This window comes from Mirounga angustirostris, unplaced genomic scaffold, assembly GCF_029215605.1.
Source record: "Mirounga angustirostris isolate CCGP_5_RB_7025 unplaced genomic scaffold, mMirAng1.0.hap1 SCAF_4, whole genome shotgun sequence".
Taxonomy (NCBI): Eukaryota; Metazoa; Chordata; class Mammalia; order Carnivora; family Phocidae; genus Mirounga; species Mirounga angustirostris.
The window spans coordinates 112,429,346-112,451,821 of record NW_026991712.1 but is presented as its reverse complement, the minus strand read 5'-3'; the positions used below and the strand labels follow the sequence as shown (position 1 = coordinate 112,451,821).

General features: G+C 49.6%; 1 protein-coding gene across 7 annotated transcripts in view; it reads right to left on the bottom strand.

Annotated features, from left to right (window-relative positions):
• BCAR3 (BCAR3 adaptor protein, NSP family member) overlaps nt 1-22,476 on the bottom strand; it is a 130,897-nt gene that overhangs the window by 40,154 nt on the left and 68,267 nt on the right. The window contains exon 1 of one of the 7 annotated variants that reach the window (XM_064588795.1): nt 19,223-19,476. The exons of 4 other annotated variants lie outside the window; for them this stretch is intronic. Coding sequence is in view for 2 of the 3 variants with exons in the window: in XM_045897165.3 (XP_045753121.1) it covers nt 10,782-10,865 (84 nt within the window). In the remaining variant the exon portion in view is untranslated. Of the gene's footprint in view, nt 1-10,781; nt 11,230-19,222; nt 19,477-22,476 lie in introns of those variants that run through there. 2 more of the 7 variants (XM_045897165.3, XM_064588796.1) reach the window with 2 other exon arrangements.

The following is a 22,476-nucleotide window of genomic DNA, read 5'->3' as shown; positions in this document are numbered from 1 at the left end:
AGCTCATAAAATCTCAGAAAGTTTGAGCATTCTGAAACACTTCAATTAATTTGATGTTGATGTTTAAGTACCTTGATGACATAAATTCCTCCGTTCCGAATCCTAGAAAGAATCTTATCTTCGGAAAAGATTCTGCAGATGGCTTTTGATGCCATTTTACCATTTTATAATTAAACCTGTATAATTTATCACAGTTAACACCAGATTCTTACTCCAGTGCCATTAAAAACAGATTTGCAATTTGCTGTTAAATTAAGATGCTTCGTTTTCCTATCACATGTGATTTTTCTTTTCATAGACAGACGATGATGTGGGGGCCATCACACTCTGGCGCAGACAGGAAACTGCCATCAAACCCACCGGAGAGCCCAAATCCAAGAGATTTCCTTTTTGTTCATTATCAAACCTTATCAAACACTTATCAAAAGAGGCTCATAAACCATGAATAGGTAATATGAAGAGAACATCTGCGGATGTTTGGAACTCCTTTGTTTATGAAGGTTCTGAGAAATTTCCATTAAAATTCTGCTTTCCATGTGTGTGAATGAAAAAGACTAGTTCATTTTAAATTGTGCAGGTTGAAATCTTAACACGGTGCACCCCCTAGGCACAGAAGTAACTTGATCCCCCTCAGGCTTAACTCATTGCATTAGGCTCCCCATTGTGATGGGTGCCCGTAGCTCCCCTAGATGTTCAACCCCTGTTGCCTTTTATCCCCCATCATTCTCCACGCCTTCCCATCCTGCAGGGTCATGACGTTATTGCTTTTGACGCTTGGCTTTATTTTGATGGAACACCAGGGGGCTGAAAATTATTTTTTACAGGAGAGTGATGAGTTTAAAAACTGTAGGAGGAATTCGAAGTTGGACAGCATGCGGCACGCCCCACACCAACCGATGTGGCTGTCTCCTTCACGATGGTTACCTACACGGGCGGGAAATTGCTCCACACGCTCCTTACACCGTAAGATCTCCTTCCCCCGCTGCCTGCCCCAGTGGCTTTGCCCATCGTGTTCTTACCCTCTCGACAAAGCACCCATGGACTCACTCAGTGCTCAGCTCGAAGGGGGGCTCTCATCTTTCCCTGGCAAAAGATAAGCTGAAACACAATCACATTCTCAACAAGCCATTTGTTAGCATCTTGCCCTACTGAAAGCTGGGGAGGTACCTTCCCCTCTCGATCAAATTGAGATGATGACTTCCTGGGGCAGCCTGCAGAGAAGTGACAGCCAAATCATCCCCATGAGGCAGCCCTGTTTTCTGATTCCTCCCAGCGAGAAATCGGATGGCCACACTTAGGATGAAGGCTGAAGGTCACCACTTGCACTTAATCGTTTAGTGGGTCTGTGAAATAAAAGGTTTCGAATAAAAGCAGAGTACCAATCAACCCATGACAACCCCCGTCCACTGCTTTGCTCCCTTTAACCATGTCCTCAGCTTCCAAGAATACTTCTCTCACAGGGCCGGCACACAGGCTAAATGAGACAATGAAGTGAAACATTAATCACTAGGTCTGGCAGTGAGATTCCATTCAGTAAGAGTAGTCCTTCGTTAGCATCTATGGGGAAAGGAGAAACAGAGACTACCCTGGCTAAGGCAGACCCAGGATAAGGGTTTGGAGACCAGCTGACCGAAGTTCAGAATGCAAGGAGGTGCAAGCCAGAAATCTTTCCCGCTGGTAATTCAACCTTGTTAATTCATCTCGATCCAAATTATGAGTGATTTGGTGGAACATAGCTGTTCTCCAAAACAGATGTCCTATTTGCTCTTCAGTAGAATATCAGAAAATCAAAGTCAACTCAATTCAAATATAGTTGACCCTTGCACAACACACGTGAGAACTGTGTTGGTCTACTCACATGCAGAGCTTTTGGGGTAAATATAGCACATTGCTCTAAATGTACTTTCTCTTTCTCATGATTTTCTTAATAACATAGCTTACTTTATTGTAAGGATGCAGCGTATAATACATAAAACACACAAAATAGGCATTAGTTAACTGTTTATGTTAGGCTTCCAGTAATCAGTGGGCTCTTAGGATTTTTTTTTAAAGATTTTATTTATTTATTTGAGAGAGAGGGAGATAGAGTAAGAGCGAGCGGGGCGGGGAGGAGCAGAGTGGGAGGGAGAAGCAGGCTCCCCACTAAGCAGGGAGTCCGATGCGGGGTTCGATCCCAGGACCCCAGGATCACGACCCGAGCCGAAGGCAGCCGCCTAACCAACTGAGCCACCCAGGCTCCCCTCTTAGTAGTTAATTTATACATGAACTTTCCACGGAGGGGTTGTTCAGGGTCAACTGTATCATCCTTTTCTTAATTCACCTTGAATGAATGAGGCACCACTGAATAAACAAAACGCATCGTGGTTGAAAGACACTAGGAGATGTAATTGGAAGAAAAGTGAGATATGCCAAACACATGGAGGAAAATCCAAAGATTCAGAAACCTGTCCAGTGTGGGGTGTAGAATAAATGCCTTTTTCCAAATTTACCTCTCCAAAAGCATGCCATGACTAACAACTGTCTCAGACATCTGTGTTAGGATAAAGCACATCATATGTCAGGGTGAAGTACACAGTAGGTTCTCAGCAAAACCAAATGATTCATCGCAAGATGGGTTTTGGCCAAGTATTGACTCCACCACTTCCAACAGACAACTCACACGTCATTTTAAAGGTTTATTTCTCCCAGAGGAGCTCAAAACACTTGATACTCACGTATCTCACTTAACAAGCTTTTGAAAACCACAATCACCATGCTAGAGCTCATGGCAGAAACGGGCAAACAGCAGCTGAACTTCAGAGAACCAAGACACATAAAACAATACAACTCAGATCTGATGAATCAGTACAACATCCCTGGAGTTCAAAAGGTAGTAAGATTTCTATCTCCCAAGAGAAAACCTCACCAAGGCCCTGAACTTTCATGATTTGCTCAGACTTACAGAATAAGGGATTGACTAAAAACTAGAATCCAAGTCTCCCAAAGTATATAAAGAACTGGAAATGTTTAGTCCATACCACACAGACTTAAGAGAAACGCGAGGGCTGTGTGGAAATAGCTGAAGGCTTGGGCTGTTGCCATCACAAGATGATGGTCAAATATTCTTGGTTTAAGTCCCTAGGGAAACTAATCTAGAATCAGCCCCCCAACACGTACACACAGTTTTATTTCTTTTCTTTTTTTTTTTTTAAGATTTTATTTATTTATTTGACAGAGAGATAGAAGAGCACAAGCAGAGGGAGTGTCAGAGGGAGAGGGAGAAGCAGGCTCTGCACTGAGCAGGAACCCGATGCGGGACTCGATTCCAGGACCCTGAGACCATGACCTGAGCCGAAGGCAGACGCTTAACCATCTGAGCCACCTAGGCACCCTCACACAGTTTTATTTCTAAGTGTTCACTCATACCAGCCAATTTGGTTTAGAACAGACATGCTCACAATAATGCGAGGGAAGAAATGCATCTGAAGGGCTATGATGCCCCCTTAGCTGTAGAATAATGTAGACACTGCAAGGGCACAGACTGACTCAATGCAAGGTAGGACCTTCTAGCAATTAGAGTTGTTCACGTGCGGGGTGGGGAAAGCAGTGCCTCAAGGGCACAGCCCGCTCCCGTGTCTAGAAATGTCAAACATAAGGGTGAAATAATTTCCTATGAAGATTTAGGGCAGGAGGACCAGTGAGAAGGCTTCTACAGAATTTCAACCAAGAGATGGCGAGGCCTGAATTAGCACAGTACTGGTGGTGGTCAGGGAGGAAGAGACAGACGACAGAAATGTTCAGGAGTAAAATCGTAAGACATAACTGATGAGATATGAAAATAAAGAGTGGGGAGAAGAGGCATGGGAGCTCCTGGAAGATGCTGAGCCACCAACTGCCAACACAGAAGCACAGAGGGAGCGGGTGTGTGGAAGAGGCTACACAGCCGGAGGTGCTTGTGCGAGTGGCTCTGTGGGGAGAAGGGCTGGACTGGGTGCGAGCTGGGGAATCCTCGGAATGAGGGGGAGCCTATCTCAACTGCCACCTAGGAGATGGGATGTTGAGCGCATATCAGAAGAGGGCCAGGGGACGCTGGATTTTAAGGGGCAGGCCAGATGGCACGCCTGGGTGGCTCAGTCGGTTAAGCGTCTGCCTTCGGCTCAGGTCATGATCCCAGGGTCCTGGGATCGAGCCCCGCGTTGGGCTCCCTGCTCAGTGAGCCTGCTTCTCCCTCTCCCTCTGCCTACTGCTCCCCTTGCTTGTGCTCTCTCTCTGTCATATAAATAAATAAAATCTTAAAAAAAAAAAAATTAAGAGGCAGGCTAGAAAGAGAAATTGAAGATAGTGTCTTAGTCTATCGGAACTTCTGTTAAGAAAAATACCATACAGGGAGTGGCTGAAGCCACAGACATACATTTCCCACAGTTCTGGAGGCAAATCTAGGATCAAGGTGCCGGCAGACTAGGTGTGTGGCCTGCTTCCTTGTTCTAGAGAGCTCTTTTCCCACATGTCCTCACCTAGCAGAAGGGGCAGGAGAGCTGCCTGGGGTCTCTTGTAAGACCACTAATCCCATTCATAAGGGCTCCGCCTACCACCTCCCAATACATCACACTCGAGGTTAGGATTTTGACATGAATTTTGGGGGGACACAAAGATTTAGCCCCTTGCAATAGGGTGGGAGTGGTCAGGAAGGATCCAGGGGAATAAGTAGAGTGCGGTGTGCTAGCGGGCAAGCGAAGAGACTTTCAGGAAGGAAGAGCCAATAATGCCAAGTGCAGCAGAGTTCCAATATAATCAGACTTGGACGGCATCCACTGGACTTGGCAAGGCTGCTGGTGGGGTGAAAGAGGCTGAGGGGTCATTGGGAAGTGAGGAAGCAGAGACTGTGTTCATCAGTGTTTGGGTGGAGGAAGATAGGGACCAGAAAATGAAGACATGGAAATAAGTAGTATTTTTAGACTGAGAAAGACTGAAGCATGTTTACAAACTAAGAGGCAAGTGGTGGAGAAGGACACACTGAAAGTCCCTGAGGAAAGACCAGTGGAGAGGAGTCTTTGAGGAGAGGGTGGTCATGGGCAGAGGTGGCCAGGCCAGCCTTGGTCAGGGAGAGGGACACCTCATCCTCCGAGGAAGCGAGGATCTGGATCTGGATATAGCTGTGGCTTGTGGGGTCAGGGATGGGGACGGGAAAATATTGTGCCTGATGGTCTGAACTGTTGCTGTGAAGAAACAAGATCTGAGTGTTTAAAAAGGGCTTAAAGAGAAGGTGGAGGGAGGCAGACCAGAGTGAGCTGAGCAGGGACAAGCAGAGCTGAGAGGAGGTTTCAAGGACATAAGCATGAGCTGGGGGAGACGCTGGTTATGATCCTCAAGCTCATGCTCCCTGCAAAGGGACCAAGCCCCAGACCGTTCCCCGCTCCCCATCCACACTGTTCACTGGCCCCGCTGGTCTGCATGATCCATTCGCCCACCATCTCTCCTTCCGCTCCTCAGCTGCAGCCTGAGGTCCAGTGTGTGAGGCTTGTGTATGCGCTCTCTCTCTCGCTCTCTCTCTCTCTCTCTCCCCCATGCCTCTTCCACCTACTGCTCCTTTAGCAGCCGCTCAGTGCTACCTCCTCCAGGAAGTTCCCTGACCCAGGGCCCGGCGTCGCACCTGTGGGCACCGTGGAAAGAGCCGCGTGCGCGCCCATCTCCCCAGCGGACTCGGAACTGCTCCTTCAGGGCCGGAGCCTGCAGCGTCTCCCCAGCGCCCGGCGCCCAGCAGCCCCTCAGCACACAGCCTGGGCGTGGGGGTGGCGGTGGGGGTGGCGGAGGAGCAGATGAACTCTAAGTAGGAGGCTGGCTCACGGGTCTCTCAAACTCCGTCTTATTGCGAAACCGGGATTCTAGCTTCTGGGTTCTTGGTGCGGAACTGCTTTTGTAATGGCACCCGTGTTTCAGAGCGGACACTGAGGAGAGCTGTTGCCCATACAAACTAAAAGATTGATTGTAGTAGCTCTTTTATAAGCCAGAAGAATAAGCCGTGACATGGCCAGAGCCAGATTCCAGCAGTAGCCCCTGGGGCTGTGGACACGCAGTGGAGATCCAGATGAGGACAGAGATGCTGCAGTCCAAACCCATGAGGCACCCCTCCCCATCCCTCCCCTTCCCTCCCCTCCCCTCCTATCCCCAACCAGGGCAGCCCGAGTTTTCTCTGCTGGCCTGGAGACATCCCAAATATGCATCAGCTAAAAGACCCCAGAGCTGTCTCTGACATCTTTAAACCCAGTGACAGGGCCCTGGGTCCTCCACGCACTGCAGACCTCTCACAGGGCAGAGCAGGAAGATCTCTGTGGCCTGAGCACCCTGACTCTCCAGGGTCCTCCCCGATGTTTGGTACAGGTCCCTTTCTCTGTGGTCCTGGAGGTGATAAACCCACTCATAGAATTTTCCCAGGATCCCAGTCTCATTTCTGCTTCCCACCCACGTCTCTCCAACAAAAACAAGGCCTCGGCCAGGATCCAAGCTCTGGGGTCTGCGGAGAGGGGATGCTGGGACCCAGCCACCATCAGGCATGTCCTTCCTTTCCCAAATGCTGAAACCAGATCCCCCAAGCTCCCAGATGCCAATGGAATGCATTTAGGTCTCTTTACAAAAAAGCTGTGCTGGGCTTTTTTTTTGGGGGGGGGGAGGGCAGGAGAGATAAATGAGCACCTAGCAGCTGCCACAAGGAGGGGCTGAGTCACTTTGGAAAGCCATCTCCCGAGTGGCTTTTTCCACCTTGCACAGCTCATGCTGATGGTGCGTCGGCCCTACTGACTACGGCGGCTCAGGCCGTCATCAACACCAGGATGGAGGCCTAGTGCCCAAGCTGTCGCAACAGCAAACACACCAAGGGACTGGCCACAGGGAAGGCAAGCGGGACCTTGGTTGGCTCTACCATATTCACACAGGAAGGCAGTTTCTAACGAAAACAAGTTCCAGGAACCCAACCCCCTAGGGATGGGCAGATGGGACACCTCGGGCTGCAATGTGCATTCAGAGAGGCTCCAGATCCTTTTTGTGGGGGCAAAGGAAACGACTGAAAGCAAAACACAACACAACTGTAGCAACAGCCCGATTTCAGCTCTTCCCACTATAGAGCACTTGACGGCCGCAAGGATGATCAAATCTATGTGTAGGAGAGCATGTGCTTAAAACCCACTGCCTTCTAGCCATGTCTTCTCATTGGCAAGACCACAGCCACTGGACTTAGCGGCTGGTTAGCCGAGACTCAGTGGCTCATTCATCCACTGACTCTGTATTCCAACCTCTCTGTGGAGGGTCCTTCAGAATCGTGGCTATTCTGTACTTGCAAGGTACCTCCCACCTCTTGGGTTAAAACCACACTGCTCTTCCTAGGGGTGGCCATTAGTAAACTGGCAAAATTCAGCTCCTTTCCCCCTGTCCCCATACAAGAAAAATCAGAGACACAGGGACAAGAAGAATTTGTCTGTAGGGGTTTGTTCTTACTGCCAGTTCTAGAAATGGGATCTACTGTGCTTCTCACCAAATTCCTTCTGGGGTTCACGAGGGACCTCAAGGTGGTCCTGCCACCGCTTGCAGGAGGATTACCCATTCTCCGAAAAGCAGCTCGACATCCCCCCTGAGGCCTCTCCTGAAAACTGAGGTTGGCACTGTTTTTCCCCAGCCACATTGTGCACTGAAGTATTGATATATACAGTATCATCTCATTTTAGGTTTCAGTGCTCTTAACATGGTATCGTAGAACAGACATTGCGCTTGAAGCCAGATGAAGGCAGAACCTGGTTTCGACCCTTGGTGCCCCACTAAATGATTCTGGGTAGGTCGCTTTTCTGAGTCTGTTTCTCCTCTGCGGGAAGGGGTAAACTGGTGCCCTGCCAAACCTGGAGCACTCATTTTGAGACTTCAGTAAGACAATGCACTTGCATTCCCTGTGAAAGGACGCACAGGGAAGCTGGAGAGACTTCTGCAAATGTAACAAAATGACACCGTGACCTAATGCTCTTGTAGCAAGTCCTTCAAAGCAGGGGGGCTGGGCCTCCACTGTCATTTATCAACTCCCCCCCTCCCCCAACAAAGAGTGCTTATGCATGGATGGGCTACTACATTCCACGTTCAGGGACTTTTGAACTTGAACATGCCCCAGTAATGTTATGGATCAATAATATCTTCACTCCAAACTCTTTTCCATTGGGCATAAGCAAAATAGCCTCTCCTTTTCTCACCCGGGATGTTAAGGTCATGACCCTCAATATGGCTGAAACATCTCATCTCTGGCCTCAGCTCCCTGGGGGCCAGCGAGGACTGCATACCCTTAATTCTCCTCTCCATCTTTTTTTTTTTTTTAAAGATTTTATTTATTTATTTGAGAGAGAGAGAATGAGAGACAGCACGAGAGGGAAGAGGGTCAGAGGGAGAAGCAGACCCCCAGCTGGGCAGGGAGCCCGATGTGGGACTCGACTCCGGGACTCCAGGATCATGACCTGAGCCGAAGGCAGTCGCTTAACCAACTGAGCCACCCAGGCGCCCTCTCCTCTCCATCCTTGCCACCCCCCACCCCGGTCTCACTCCTTTCCGGGGCCCTTGTATGCAAGTCCACACGAGGCCCCTAAATACATTCTAAATTCCAGCAAATCTCTGCAAGTAAGATTTTATTCCCTCCAAGTGCCAGTGTGATGGTCTCCTATGTAATGAAGAAGCTTTTATATTTTTAGTTTTCTTCCCATACAACAAACACTATTAATAACATTCTAGTTTCTCCCGAGATGATATGGATTAGACCAAATGGAAAGTTACCATGGCTACCAGAGTGTTATTTTTGGTTTGAGAAATTCATGCCAAGGGAAGCAGCATACACGGTCAAGAACTGGAGCTTTATTTCCGCTTTGCTATCAGGCAATCAATCACAATTTAATTTTGAAACCCTAATTGCAGCGGAAACTAATTATGAGCGGCAAGACCTGAAACCCCTAATTAAAGTAGGAGTCAATAAAGCGATTGCCATTATCACTGGGGCGACTCTGGCAGGGAGTTAAGCCCAGGAGGACTTTCTCTCCCAGGTAACCACCGAAGGGAAATGGGGCAGGGAAGCGCACTGTGAGGCTCCATGCAGGACCTGAGGTTGGGTCTGGAAGCTCATCCGTGTCTGGTGAGCGAGCAAGCCAGGTCCTCTCTCTGCGCTAGGAAGATGCACCAAACTGGGGGCCAGGTGAGAAGCCCCAGGTGGAAAGGAGGTGTTTCTACGACCAGTCAACCGCCAAGAGTGGTCAGGGGAGGCCAGGGAAGGAGGAGCTAAGGGGAGGGGGAGGCCAGGGAGGGACGGCTGTACCCCCATATGTCACTGTGGCCTTTCTGTGCAGGCCTTGAAGGATATAACAGCAGAGGAACAGGGACATCCACACAGAACCTCGTCACTCAGACCCAGATATTTAGCGGCTGTTTGCTCACATACCAATGCTGAGTTGCACTTTTCTGAATTAGCAGAAGGCTTATGGCAGGACTTCTATTAGAGTGAAAACCTACTGCCAATCTGAAGCACCCGGTCCCTTTGGGACCTCCTGGTCTATCTTTGACAGCTTTAAAATACCATTAATGGAATGACTTCATCTACCGGACGTTAGAATGATCCATATTTAGGCCAGAAACCACATGGTCCTCATATCACCCCACTGGGCTCCAGGACAGAAAGGGGCTCTTCAATCAGGGAGGAAACACTTTTAAACTGATGATTAATTGCTCATCCCCCTCCAAACTCCTTGACAAAGAGACAAAATGAACTTTGCTAAATGGTTAGAAAGCTACTCTGAACACTCCAAAAGGGCAGTAAAATCAGAAGAAACCTAACCTCTTCTCACTCAGTGTCTATTTTTCTACAAAGGGCTCTTTCTCCCTTTAATAGGTTTTTCTGTTACATCTCCCTGAGAATTCTTTTAAGCATTATTGAGAAGGAAGCCGAACATCATAATGCTGCTGTAGCTTTTTCAATTGCACGAAGTCAGTCAGTCCCTTAGGAGACAGAGCTCCACCATCTGGGTGGGAGGAATGTCATGAGACTTCAGATTCCTATTTCTCATGAATAAGGAAGGTCCGTGGTCAAGCTAAGGGCCGACGGGATTTTTTCCAAGGCAGACAGACCCACAGATCAAGGAGAGCCTGTATTAACCTTCACTCTTAGTGTTGTCACTGGCAGGCAACATAGAACACAGGTCTTGTCTTGAATCAGTCCAATGAGGTTGAGTATTTTCATCAAAATAGTGTGTTGACTTACTATGCAAAACCTTTGGTGTTGGTGTCTTGTAACAAAGGTTCAAAATGAGAGCAGTAAAGACAAGACCGTTCCAAACACTGAAATGTTTTAGAACCTGGCTGAGATAGGAAAGGCGGTATTTGGTGGCTTCTGTAGGTTATATACATTATTGACATAATGCCCCAGCAGGCTCAGCAGAGAGAGGGGCTCAGCCAGCTCACAGCCACAGCGAACAAGGGAAGAGAGATACAAAGAGAGAAGGAAGAAAAATAGGTCCATGTTACCAAGTTACTTTGGTACAGAATTTCCACCCAAGGAGACTGACAGAGCTTCTTCCCCAAACGCAGCCTTGGAACCCCCTTCTGTGCAGCTGGGTTCCATTTCCAGGGGAGGGAGGCACATCACGAGGGGCTTAGCCCGATCTACCAGCCAAAGAAAGTGCCTCTGTTTTTACAGCCAGCAGGCTGCAAACTTTTTCTGGTGCCTGTTGGAAGCCCAAGGCTTTCAAGGCTCCCAAAAGAATCTCCAATGCATCTTATCTCAACACCGCACGTACCTTGGCTCCCAGGAACGGCTTGTGGTGATAGAAGCAGCATAGGACTGCCGACAGGGCGTGGAAGGCATTGCAATCCTTAGGCATCTTTCAGTGCCCGGTCCCTGGACCACACACTTTCCTTTTTCTAGGGTTAAAAGAAATGGGGCTTGCGCGTCAGAGCCCCAGCCCGCCACGGCAGCCCCACTGCTCCCGCCTGCAGTCCAGCAGCCGGCTGGGGGAGCGAGCCGCTTGCTCCTTCTCGCGGGCCAGTCTGGGACTTCTCCCCTCCGCTGAAGCCAATACGAGCCACTCGTTCAATTCTGGCAGGCTGATGTCCAGCCTGCCGGGCACACAGTGCCAAAAATCCTCATGTGACCAGACTTGCTTTCTGATGAAATTCTAACCTCTCGTAGAAGAGCTTTGGGCTTTAGCTGTCCCCTCAATTTAGAGACCCGGAAGAAATCATTATCCCCCTCAAACAGCCTGTCCTTCCCAGGGCTAGGGCACCAGGCGACCAGCTCCTGGACGCTTGATCTGTGCTCATTACCCCAGCAGCTAAGGGTTAAGGAAGCACACATCACACCACCTTGTGATGAGACAAAGGCTCCCTTGAGAAAAGGACCTAAAAGGTGACTGGGGCGTGACTTTTCCTTAGGACCAATCCTAGAAGTCCGAGGAAACGGAGGCAGGGTCCCTGTCCCCACTCTCCCAGCCCACCCGCAGTACTGTTTATTTTTCATTAGAATGCTCCTGGCAGCCAGTTTGCAGCTGATAACGTTGGCCTAGCCATCACTGTGGGCAATAGGGTCTTCTGGTGTTTAATCAGCAGGTCTGTTGGCAAACGCCCTGGGCGCCCCATCCCGTCCCACCTGGCCGAGCCGTCTGCTGGGAGGCTGGGGGTCAAGCTGTACACCCTCTTCTGACTCAACTCTTTGTCTCACTTCCCTCCTTCACTTCGAATACTCCGTTCAGTTGTCCTCTCTGGCTAACCCAGATCCAGCACTCAGACCAGGCGGCCCACGCAGCAAGCCATTCTCCTGTTCTAAGAGGCCCTTGCCCCCACCAAGAGCCTCCCGTGTCCTGAAGGGGAATGCTTCTCTTCTTGCATTCCAGTCAGAGTGGATGCTCAACAATTCTGGTTTTTATCAAACCCCGGTTTCTGCCTATAGCTCATCCTCTCCTGCTGGTCCAGACGTTACCTTTCTATGGCTTCGGCCACTCAAAATTGGAATGTGTCCTGAAGCTTTCTGAAACTTCACACAGGCAGAAACTTGTAATGAGGACGAAACAGAACCTATTCAGTCCAGAAAGGAACAACACCAGATGAGGCATGAGGGAAGTATGAGAAATATCCAACAGGATTAGTGTCAAATCCTCAGGAGGCCTCGGCCTTTGGACTAGGTCAAGTCGGCCTGTAAAAATAGAGACTTGTTTGTTCAATGCCTGGAGCAGCCTCTGTGCTTTAACACAGCCTGAAGGGGCAGAGGGGCAGCCTAATAAATACATAGGATGCAGGGACAGAGCTACAGAGGGTCTGTCACCACAGGAATGATGGGGGAGGGGAAGCTGACTTCCTCTGTGCTCCCTCAGTCCCTCTCTTCTGTCATTTTGAAGGCCAGATGTGCAGTCCTGGGGGCTCCTGGGTCCGGGGAAGTCTACCCAAGAACCTGGAAGCAAGCATCAAAGGTGGTAGAGTTCACAGGGCCCTTGGAGTTGGTCCAGTTGGGGTCGATACAGTCCTCCAAGATCCATATACTGTATCCACGAGCAAGCATTTGCTGTTTGCCCTGATTTCTATTAGAGAGGGTTCAAACAGAGCAGTCAGGGCCCATGACCTGTGGGGATGACTCATCCATGAGGCCTACAGTCAACAGGTAAGGGGCCCAGTTTTCATCTGCTCATCCCCTTTGGCAGGAGACGCGCTCCACCAGGCTGAAAAACTCCCATGAGGCTACAAAAAAGCGCCATCCCCAGCGTGGGACAAGGAAAGAAAGCAGCTCCTTAAATCCCCCACAAAAATTCAGAGAGATTGCCCAAAGCCTCTGAACTCCTCCTTCCCCCCAGAAAGTCTGAATTGAAGTATACTCCTGAAAGAAATATGCAAATAATTCAGACTTGTAAATGACCGAGAATTATGTCATCAAGTGCTCTGGGGCCAAGGTAAAAGCAACACAAAAGATCCTCCGGTCACTGTAGAATCATGGTTCTTGTCACTTGAGGCTTTCTCTGTTTACTCTAAGAAATGTCCCCCAAATGCCCAAAGAATTGCTTGTCAGGATTAAAGAATGGGTTAATCTTATTAGGTAACTGTTTCCTAAGCACTTTTTTTTTTTTTAAGATTTTATTTATTTATTTGATAGAGAGAGCGAGAGAGTACAAGCAGGGGTAACAGTAGAGGGAGAGGGAGAAGCAGGCTCCCTGATGTGGGGCTCGATCCCAGGACCTTGGGATCATGACCCGAGCCGAAGGCAGACGCTTAACCATCGGAGCCACCCAGGTGCCCCTCCTAAGCACTTTTTAAAAAAAGATTTATTTGAGAGAGAGAGAGAGAGAGTGAGCCTGAGTGCACACACGCCTGCGTGTAAATGGTGGAGGGGCAGAGGGAGAGAGAGAAGCAGACAGGCTCCGACCCTGAGACTGTGACCTGAGCTGAAACCAAGAGTCCGATGCTCAACCGAATGAGCCACCCAGGCACCCTGTCACTTTTTAATTTTTTTGTTCCTCACCAAAAATAGTTTCTGAAACTGCACTCAAAGGTTTTAATAAATTTCTCCTGAAATGGCCAAGGAGGGAGACTAAAATAACGTATTGTTGTTGCAACTAAAGATGATAATTGCGTGAATTTGCAAAGTGCCCTTCACTGACTTGTTATGTTTTTCAATATCTGCATCTACACTGATCAATTCTCCCATGTTCTCCTGACAGTGATTATTCTCTTCCAGTTACAAAGAAACAGAAAACCAGGACGGCATGTCACTCAGCAGAGAACAGACAAAGGACCAGGGACTCCAGCCTGTGATTGCAGAACCTGGTATTGTAATCACACAGAAACACAAATAAGAGATTTTTTAATGTCTTTATAATTAAACCTGTTACACAGCCCCATAGAAAGGCGGTGACCTGGGGCAGGGGGGTCACTCTCTGATGATTTGGTGCATGTGATTTAGGACCAAATTTGGATTCAGGGTTTTCTACACACCGTGCTCTTCTCAGGACAGGGGTTGGCATCTCTAGCGCAGCCCCAGGGACTGATGGAGAGGGAGTGGTGCTGGATAACCCACAAAACTCTGGGGAAACTGTGCTCTCTAGCGCCCCCCTCTGGCCTCCTGGAAGACTTGTTCCTCTGCACCAAGGGAAACACCTGTGAAAAAAGCCAGGGCAGGGCAGCCAGGAAGACCCTTGAGAGAGATTTCCATGCCTTCAGTCAAATGCTGCCCACCCCATCTGGGAAGAGGGTTAAAGCCCACCAGAGGAAGGTCCCTGCTCCATGCCATTTTTTCCTTGGGCAGCCCTAATACTAACCTGCCCTATTTAGTAACCATGGAAACGGGAGCAGCCTGCCGGCTATATCCCCGCAGATGCGTGCTTCCTGTTGGCAACAGCCCTTGGGTTGAGAGAAGCTGAAAGTGTGCAAGAGTCCCTCTCCCAGAGAGCTACAGTCCTCACTAGAAGATCCGGCTCCCAGTGAGGCAGACCCTCTCTTTGACCTGGCACTGGGGGAGAGGTCTGTGGGAGAGAAAGAGGTGCCTACTAGGTATTTGCTTTTACCTGTTTTCAGGGCAACCGGGAAAACAAAGCTGCCAATACTCTGCCATTCTCCTCCCCAGAGCCGGCCCAGAATCAAGGCATCAAGCCTTAGGTGCACTGAGGTGCTCTTGGTCACTGTCCCACAGTTCAAGGACAGCACGCTGTCACCAGAGGGCACCGGTCTAAGGCTGCAAGGCCTGGCTCATCCCTGCCCACAGGGACACACTCAGAGCATCAGTCAAGGGATGAACACTAGCCGTGGAGGTCAAAACAGCTCAACCTCTCATAGCAACCACTGAGACTCCACCTCCTCAGCAAGATCTCTCTCTCCCGGCTTTTTTGCCTCCACTAAACCCCAGTGATCAGACTCTCAGTGAACAAAAACAGCTTTAATGAGCTGGCGGTGGGGGGGGCGGGCAGGTAAGACCGATCCTACTACCACTTCCATTTCCCCTGGTGTCCTAGGAAGCAGGAAGATTAACCTGGATTGGCCCAATCCTAAATATCCAAGACCACCCTCTGCAGGTTCGGCCCTTTGAAAAGCAGTGAGGCAAATGCCTGGGAAGCCCTGGGCCAGGGAAAGTGTGTTTCTCTGCAACCCTGTCTCCCAAAGCTTCCCAGGCACCTGGCCATCTGCATGATTCTGAGCACAGTAAAGCCGGAGGGCGGCGGGGTGCTGTGGCTCAGGGTACCTACCCTCCCATAAAAGCCACAGGACCTCAGGGCTTAAGGAGGTCTCCCAAGACCACTGAGGGTGAAGAGAAGCTGTCAGGGAGGAAGTCCGCTTCCCCTCACGCCAGACTCAGCAGCTGCATAAGCCGCCAAAGACCGCTGGACACATTTTCCTATATGCACATGCAGTTTACGTCTTGCTCAAGGAGGGAATGCACCCTGGACTCGGCAGGAGGCGGCCGCTTTGTGTACTGCTTTGGACAAGATGTTCACTTGCGCCCGGGAGTACAGAGGGTGCACTGAAGAGTGTTTGCTGTGCACGTCTCCATCTGACAGTCCCCCAGATTCCTCACAGTGGTGAGAGTACGGCTGCCAAGTGGCCTCTGTCCGGAAGCAGTATTGATCTGCCTAGCGCATCGAAAAAGGAACAAAGGGCAGTACTCACAAACACACTTTTCTCTACTGGGTCTTATGCCACCCCTCCCCCGCAATAAATTTCCGTTTCTCTAACTGGCTATTAAAATTGTAGAACTGACCATGTGGAGCTAAATCAGGTGAGGGCCCAGCCTGGACTTTGCTTTCTTGCTCTATCACACACAATTCCATCCCATACGTCCCCCCAACACCACCTACTTCCTGTTATCACCCCAGAAATCCTAGGTTACACAAGCCCTATTTTCTGTTTTTAGCATTAAGGCAAAAATGAAAAGAACAAGCATGGGGCGTAACTCCAGCCTTTCCACCGGCAGGCTCAGAAAGTCTCTGGCGGTCTCCGTCTTTCCTCAGAGTCCATGAAAACCATCAACCCTCCTCCCCTAGCAAAGAGCACATACTGTAATGTTTTATGTGTAATTTTAGGGGAGCCCTGGGAGTCTTACGCATCCAAGATGACCTAGCCTCTGCACGCTTCCTTCCATTCTACCCTCATGATGTGCGCACCTCACCCAGAGCAGGCATTTGCTTTTCTGGTTATTGTAGCTCCTACGTTTTCTGCGCTGTGCACTTTTCTCTTTCTCCTTCCTTCCACTTTGGTAAGTGTGAGCTATCTAAGCAACTAATAGTGACCACAAATGCCCCTCAGACGCCCCTCCCATGCAGAGCTGCAGAAAGGGGCCGAGGGGCTTCTGCAAAGCCAGAACACCAGGAAGGCTCACCAGCTGGGACCAGCTGCACTGTCTCCCATCTCCACCGCCCCTGGCTCTTCCATCTCATAAGCCCATTTCTGCAAAATGACATCTTCCAAAACTGAGTTGTGAGACACAGATTTGCATGTCTCAGAAGTGACGCTCAAGGTAGCAGGTTAGAAGGAGAGCCAGGGTGGGTTCAAGTCTTCACTGAGCCGCTAGCAAGCTGGGGGACCTTGGGAAATTTCTTAACCTCTCTGAGCCTCAGTTTCCTCCTCCAATTGACCAGGTCTTTGTGAGGACCCGGTGAGATAAACACATAAAGAGCTGGGCACTCAGCATATGTGAGCTTCCCCTCCCCACTGGGTCCTCCTGCAGGGCATACGCCCTGTCTCACCCACCTGTCAGGCCCCGGAAGCCATGACCCCCGCCAGAGCGCGGCCAGCTCCCACCTGAGCCGCTGACCGGCAGGCTGGTACCGCAATGACTCTTGAATCTTAAACGCCAGGGAACGATGAGGAGTTTAAGAGTTGTTTCAGTCTTAAAATATTTTTAGCCTTTAAATTTTAAGATCCCATATTAAAATTGCACATATGGTTTTAATCACACTTGCTCAGATGTCTCAGATGATTTTCTACTCCGGAGCCGCTGTCCTTTGGAGAGTTGTTTGTTTTAACAGGCAGGATGTATGTCCACAGCATCTGCCTACTTGGCCCTCACCCAGGGGAACTCCTGGTCCATCCACAACTACTGAGATCTCGATATCGCACCCCATCCCAGCCAGTCTGACTGGGGATCCCGTAGCCCCCTAATAGGATCTGGGTTGCACCCCTCCTTCTGCCTTGCCCCCACACCGAGTTGGCTGCTGCAAAGCTGGGCTTCAGCCTCCATCCTGCCTGGATGTCCTGCCTGATGCTCCTCCAACCTCGCCCCCTTGCCTAGTCTTCCAGGGTCTTGCCCTAGGACTAGACCTTCCACAGGAGTCTAGAGTCGCCAGATGACCACCTCCCATGTGCCTGACTCCTTCATTCTTCATCGGCCCTATTACCGGCTCCTCTGATACCAGCCACTTCTAGAATTAGAACAGGGCCGGGTATAGATGCTTAGATTTCCAGTGTCCACCCAGACTCTGCCTTCCACCTCGATGTCCCTTCCCCTCTTTCAACCCTAGCAGCAGGAACTGCCAGAGTTACAGTGCATTCTTCCAATGCCACTCTGTGCCCTTCTTCCACCTTAGAGAGGCTACCAAATGTCCAAGTGCACGAAACAGGCATCGAGGAATGCCCGAGAGGGCTGGAATCCTGGGGCACGTGGTGGGGTCGGCCCCAGGTGAGAGGTGCAGGCAGAACCAGCTGCACTCATTCCAGCCTTGAAAGCTGGCCAAAGTGCATCAGGAAATGAGCGCATTAATCCCTTCTGTTTTCACGCAAATTCCAGCCACCTAAGTGAAATATTTCGGTGGAAAAATATCTTGTTGTCATGGCTATAAACTGATCGTGGGCCTTATCATCAGTGACATACTGGAGCATTCTGCCTCCTGCCCAAAGAGCTAGGAGAAGCAGGCCAGGCCACGCGTTGTTAAGCTGGGGTGGAGTGGGGCTCCCATGAGCTACTGGAAATTGCATGCAAACGGTTGGGTGAGTATCTGTTCACTGAGGTGAGGAGAAATGGCTTTTACCCATTTCTCAAAGAGTGACGTGACCTAAAAATCCCCACTGATCCAGAAGGACTTTCAGTGGTTCTTCAAGATGGGGCTTCTGAGGGTCCTACCTGATCTTTTGTTCTAGTGGGAGAAGAAGGAGGGGAAGACCTCGGTCACCGGGGACATAAGCAAAGGCAGGTGGAGGCTGCAGCTACCATAAGGTCGGCCCCGCAGGGCTGAGGTCGGCCAGAGGGGCAGACAGGAAGCCTTGAGGCCTGCAGTACTGCCTTCCTTGCTGCCGTCGGAGCAGCTTTAAACACGTGTGAGAGGAAGGGAAGCCTTCCCCCACTGGTGCCCGGGCCTTGCTTGTCCACCCCACTCAGTGTCACGGCTGAGCTGAACGCAGAGGCGCTGCAAGGTGGACTCGCAGCCCCCCTCCCCCACCACAGGCACAGGGCTGCGTTCGTCACAGGCACCCCGCCTGCCAGTGGGAGCTGCCCTCACCCCCCTACCCCGTGCAAGGCCCCCAGGAGCCAGCATTTATACAGAGAGCGTTCACCGTAGTGTCTTCTTTAATACTAAACACCAGGACACACGGACTTTTATCTCCTTGTCACCTGTGAGATCAGACAGTACTCAGAGTTAATCATTAAACCAATGCTGAATCCGAATGGCTGGATCGATGGGGGGTGATAATGGAAGCATGGCTACCACCTGGTTGCCTGGAGTACCTTATCTTGTGCAAATCCCCAAGGCACCAGCCCCGCGGAGGGACAGACAGCCTTAGCAACAGAGGCAGCAGGTCTCATCCAAAATATCCCATCAGAGATCCTCATTCATTACTGATGGGAAAGGGCAGGACATGGACAGATGGATGCTGAGGCAGAATCTGCAAAGAGCCAGGAGGTAGCAAAGCCCTAGAGCACCAGGGACGACTGCAGCGCTCAGGGACCGCCTTGGTGAATACAGAAACACCATCTAGGTGTACTTCTCTAGGAAAAGGCCGACTCACATGGAGTGTTGCATGGAAAGGACCATATTGATTACCAGCCTGTTTCTTCACTTCCTGAAGTACTCAGGTGCCAAGCACAATGCCGCCTACAGAAGTGACATCCAGACTCTGGTCAACACTCCTGGTGCCCAAGGTGGGACAATGGGCTCCTTTTGTCAATGGCTCAAAGGATAATACAATCCCTGGCCTTGCAGTGTGTACCCAGAGGAGTGGGAGGGCAGGAGGGAGGAAGGGAGAGTTACCAGGGAGAGCAGCAGGAACCCACCTGCACCAATCTCTAAGAACACCACAGGAGCCTCAGGGCCGGCGTACTTGTGACAGCAGATGCGGGAATTTTTCCAAGGCCAAACTATAAGGGGAATCCACGGCCCCTCTGCTCTGTTGCCCACGACTTCTCTGCAATGGCATGGATCTGACAATTAAACTGGGAGGCAATGGGTATCCAGCACATAGGAGAAAACCAGAGAAAGAGTAGTACAGGGTTTGAAAAGGCCAAAAAGAAAGTACCTCTGCACAACCTACTACTCGTGTGTCAATATTTCACATATTTACCCCAAGTAGACAGACACAATTAGAAATATAGCCCACTATACTTCTGATCCTGAAAAGTCAGGGGAAAAAAACCGATGTAAATAGCAGACAGTGGTTATTACGTTTAAAAGCTTTACCCCGTGGCATGTACATTCATACTTGTTTTGGATGTGTGAGCCAATCAGAATTCTGAACACTGAATGGTTCAGGAGTGGACATAATGGACCTAAGTTAGACAATCAGAGTCCTTCCCTGGGATTTTTCAAACCAGAGCAGAGGAAGAGGTCTCCTTTCCCCCATGGGCCATAAACTTGAAGATGAAAAACTAGTGCAGCCTACGGCCATGTGCCCCCACTATATCCACACAATGATCGGAGTGAATGTAGCCAATGTGCTGAGAAGAGGATACAAGGACTAAGAGTGTGGATGGCCTTCCTTCTCCAGAATAGTCATCAAGCCAGGCTACTCCACCCCTGTCCTTGCCAGTGGTAAATCTCCTAGTTCACATCATCAGTTTGAGAGTTTACTTTACCAGTGTGAGATTAAGTAAAATTTGAGATTGAGACAGAACACATTGTGCTGGGCTCTACTGGAGTTCATATGTACGAGAGATGATCTATCTGAGAAATGCTCAAAAAGAGCCAACATAAACTCATGTTACATGAAAACATGTATAATGCACACCCATTAATAACAGGCCTGTTCCCTCGTGTTTCAGTGATGGGTGGAAATTAATGGTGCTTCATAGCCGACTGCAAGGATGCTCCATTAAAGAGTTGCCTTGAGTTCTCAAGGAAGAAGCAGACATGAATTTGCCTCCAGGAAAAGGGAGAGGGATTCATGGAGTCGGAATGTCCTGTGCCACTGAATGGAGGTGTGAGTTTTGCTCCCACACCCAGCACCCCTCCCAGGCTAGGGGAAGCCACGAACAAACGGCTCATTCAACCCTGCTCGTGCAGGCGACAGCACCCTCTTAAGTTCCTGGAGGACATTTCCAAAGACTACTGTGTTCTGTGGAAAGACAGAGGACCTAATCCAGAGGTACTGTCTGAGACAGTCCCTTATTAAGGCCAGATGGACTTTACCAGCGACAATTGATTACCTGGGAGGGCAACTCTCATGATTCTTTGTAGGTCAAAGAAAGGGAAATTTGCATTATCCCCCAAATATATTCAAATCTTCCCAAATTTACTCCTTATGTAGTCCTTTGGTGAATACGGCCCAGAAGGAGCCTCGGAGCCCTGGAGCCCCGGTTCTTGGTCTGTGTGGCCCTACAAGGCTTCCTTCACCTACTGCTATTGCTTTATTTACCCCAGTGAAGGCCCTAGCTCCAACACTGAAGCACTCATTAAAGTGACCCGTGTGCTTGTCTGTCTGCTTCAGGACTTATCGTCTTATTCATTGTCAACACTCCAATGCCCAGAAGGATTGGGGCCAATGCCTGAACAGGACAGGGGCCAGAGAACGTCTGGAGAAAGCACAGGGATTGTGCATCTGGGCCCACAAATACCTTGGAAAGAAGATGCACAAGAAGCACAGATGCATATTTCTAGACACAGTTCTTATGCATCCCCACTGCAAAGAGATAGGGACCCCCCCAAATAGTTCAGAACCACAGAGGTCTAAGACATGACTTGCCACACGAGGATTATGATCCTCATTGGATTAACCAGGCTTGCCATATCTGCAGCTAGATTAGGACTGGTCCCTTCTTCAGCCCCTCAAAAGCATCCCACTCTCCACTGTGAGCTACCTGGGTTCCCAAATGGAGAGAGGCTCCCGGAACACGTGACTCCCAACTCCTACTACCTGCACGAGCAATCCTTGAACGCTCTGCAAACCAGGAGATAAGAAGATGCAGCCCTGTCCTGCCCGGGCTTGTTCCAGCAAAGACCCAGAGAAGACAGAGGGGAGGAGACTGGGCCACGATGGAGTCAGTTGGCCATGATGGACTCAGATGCTTCAGAAAAACACCCACCTGGTCCTGGGAAAAATGAGAATCCAACTGGATCCTGGTGGTCACAGGAAACAGTCCATCAGCTTCATCATTGCTTCTGAACAAAACGCTCTTTTGAGAGTGTGAATGGGGGCTTTATGTAGTTAAGTTCTCATCCACGGGCTAATAAATATGTGAAATGCCCTCTCAGACCAGGTTCCTGCAGCCTGGACACTGAGGTCATTCAAGAAACAATTAGATGCCATCTGGAGAGATCTGGGACTCAAAAGGAAATTGCCTCGCAGGGCCAAACAGCATGTTCTTGTTCCCAGGGTCTGACACATCCTTATCGTCACTGACATAAAGGACGGATGGAGCTTGGCCAGCTAACCCACACTAGGAGCACAAAATGGGCAAATGTGGCAGCAATTAATAAAAGGTTAAGGACCAGGAGAATGTTCATATTCAGTCTGCCTCAAGTAAATTTATCCCTTAACTGCACTTTCGCATCCAAGCTGAGCATCTCTGCCATAAACCAGACCTTTGCCTCACCAAGCTTTGGGTTTTCACGGTTTTAATATAAAGCAATCAGAGCAGAACAGCAACTGTTTCTGCACCAGCTCCTCACAGTGTACAATGAGCGACTCGATCATAGGAAACAGAGTATTTACTGAGGCCTCACAATGCACTCAATTGTAAAGAATAGGCCCTTATTTCTAGGATAGATTCTCAATCTTTTCTCATTTTTTTTTAAAGATTTTATTTATTTATTTGAGAGCAAGAATGAGAGAGAGAGAGAGCATGAGAGGGGGAGGGTCAGAGGGAGAAGCAGACTCCCTGCCGAGCAGGGAGCCCGATGCGGGACTCGATCCCGGGACTCCAGGATCATGACCTGAGCCGAAGGCAGTCGCTTAAACAACTGAGCCACCCAGGCGCCCTCTTTTCTCATTTTTTAAATGAAAATTTAATGTCTCTTCTGTCTTAATAATCAGTATTCTTAAATGTAAATGTTATTGTTTTAAAAAACCCCACTTAGCTAGAGAAAAAATATG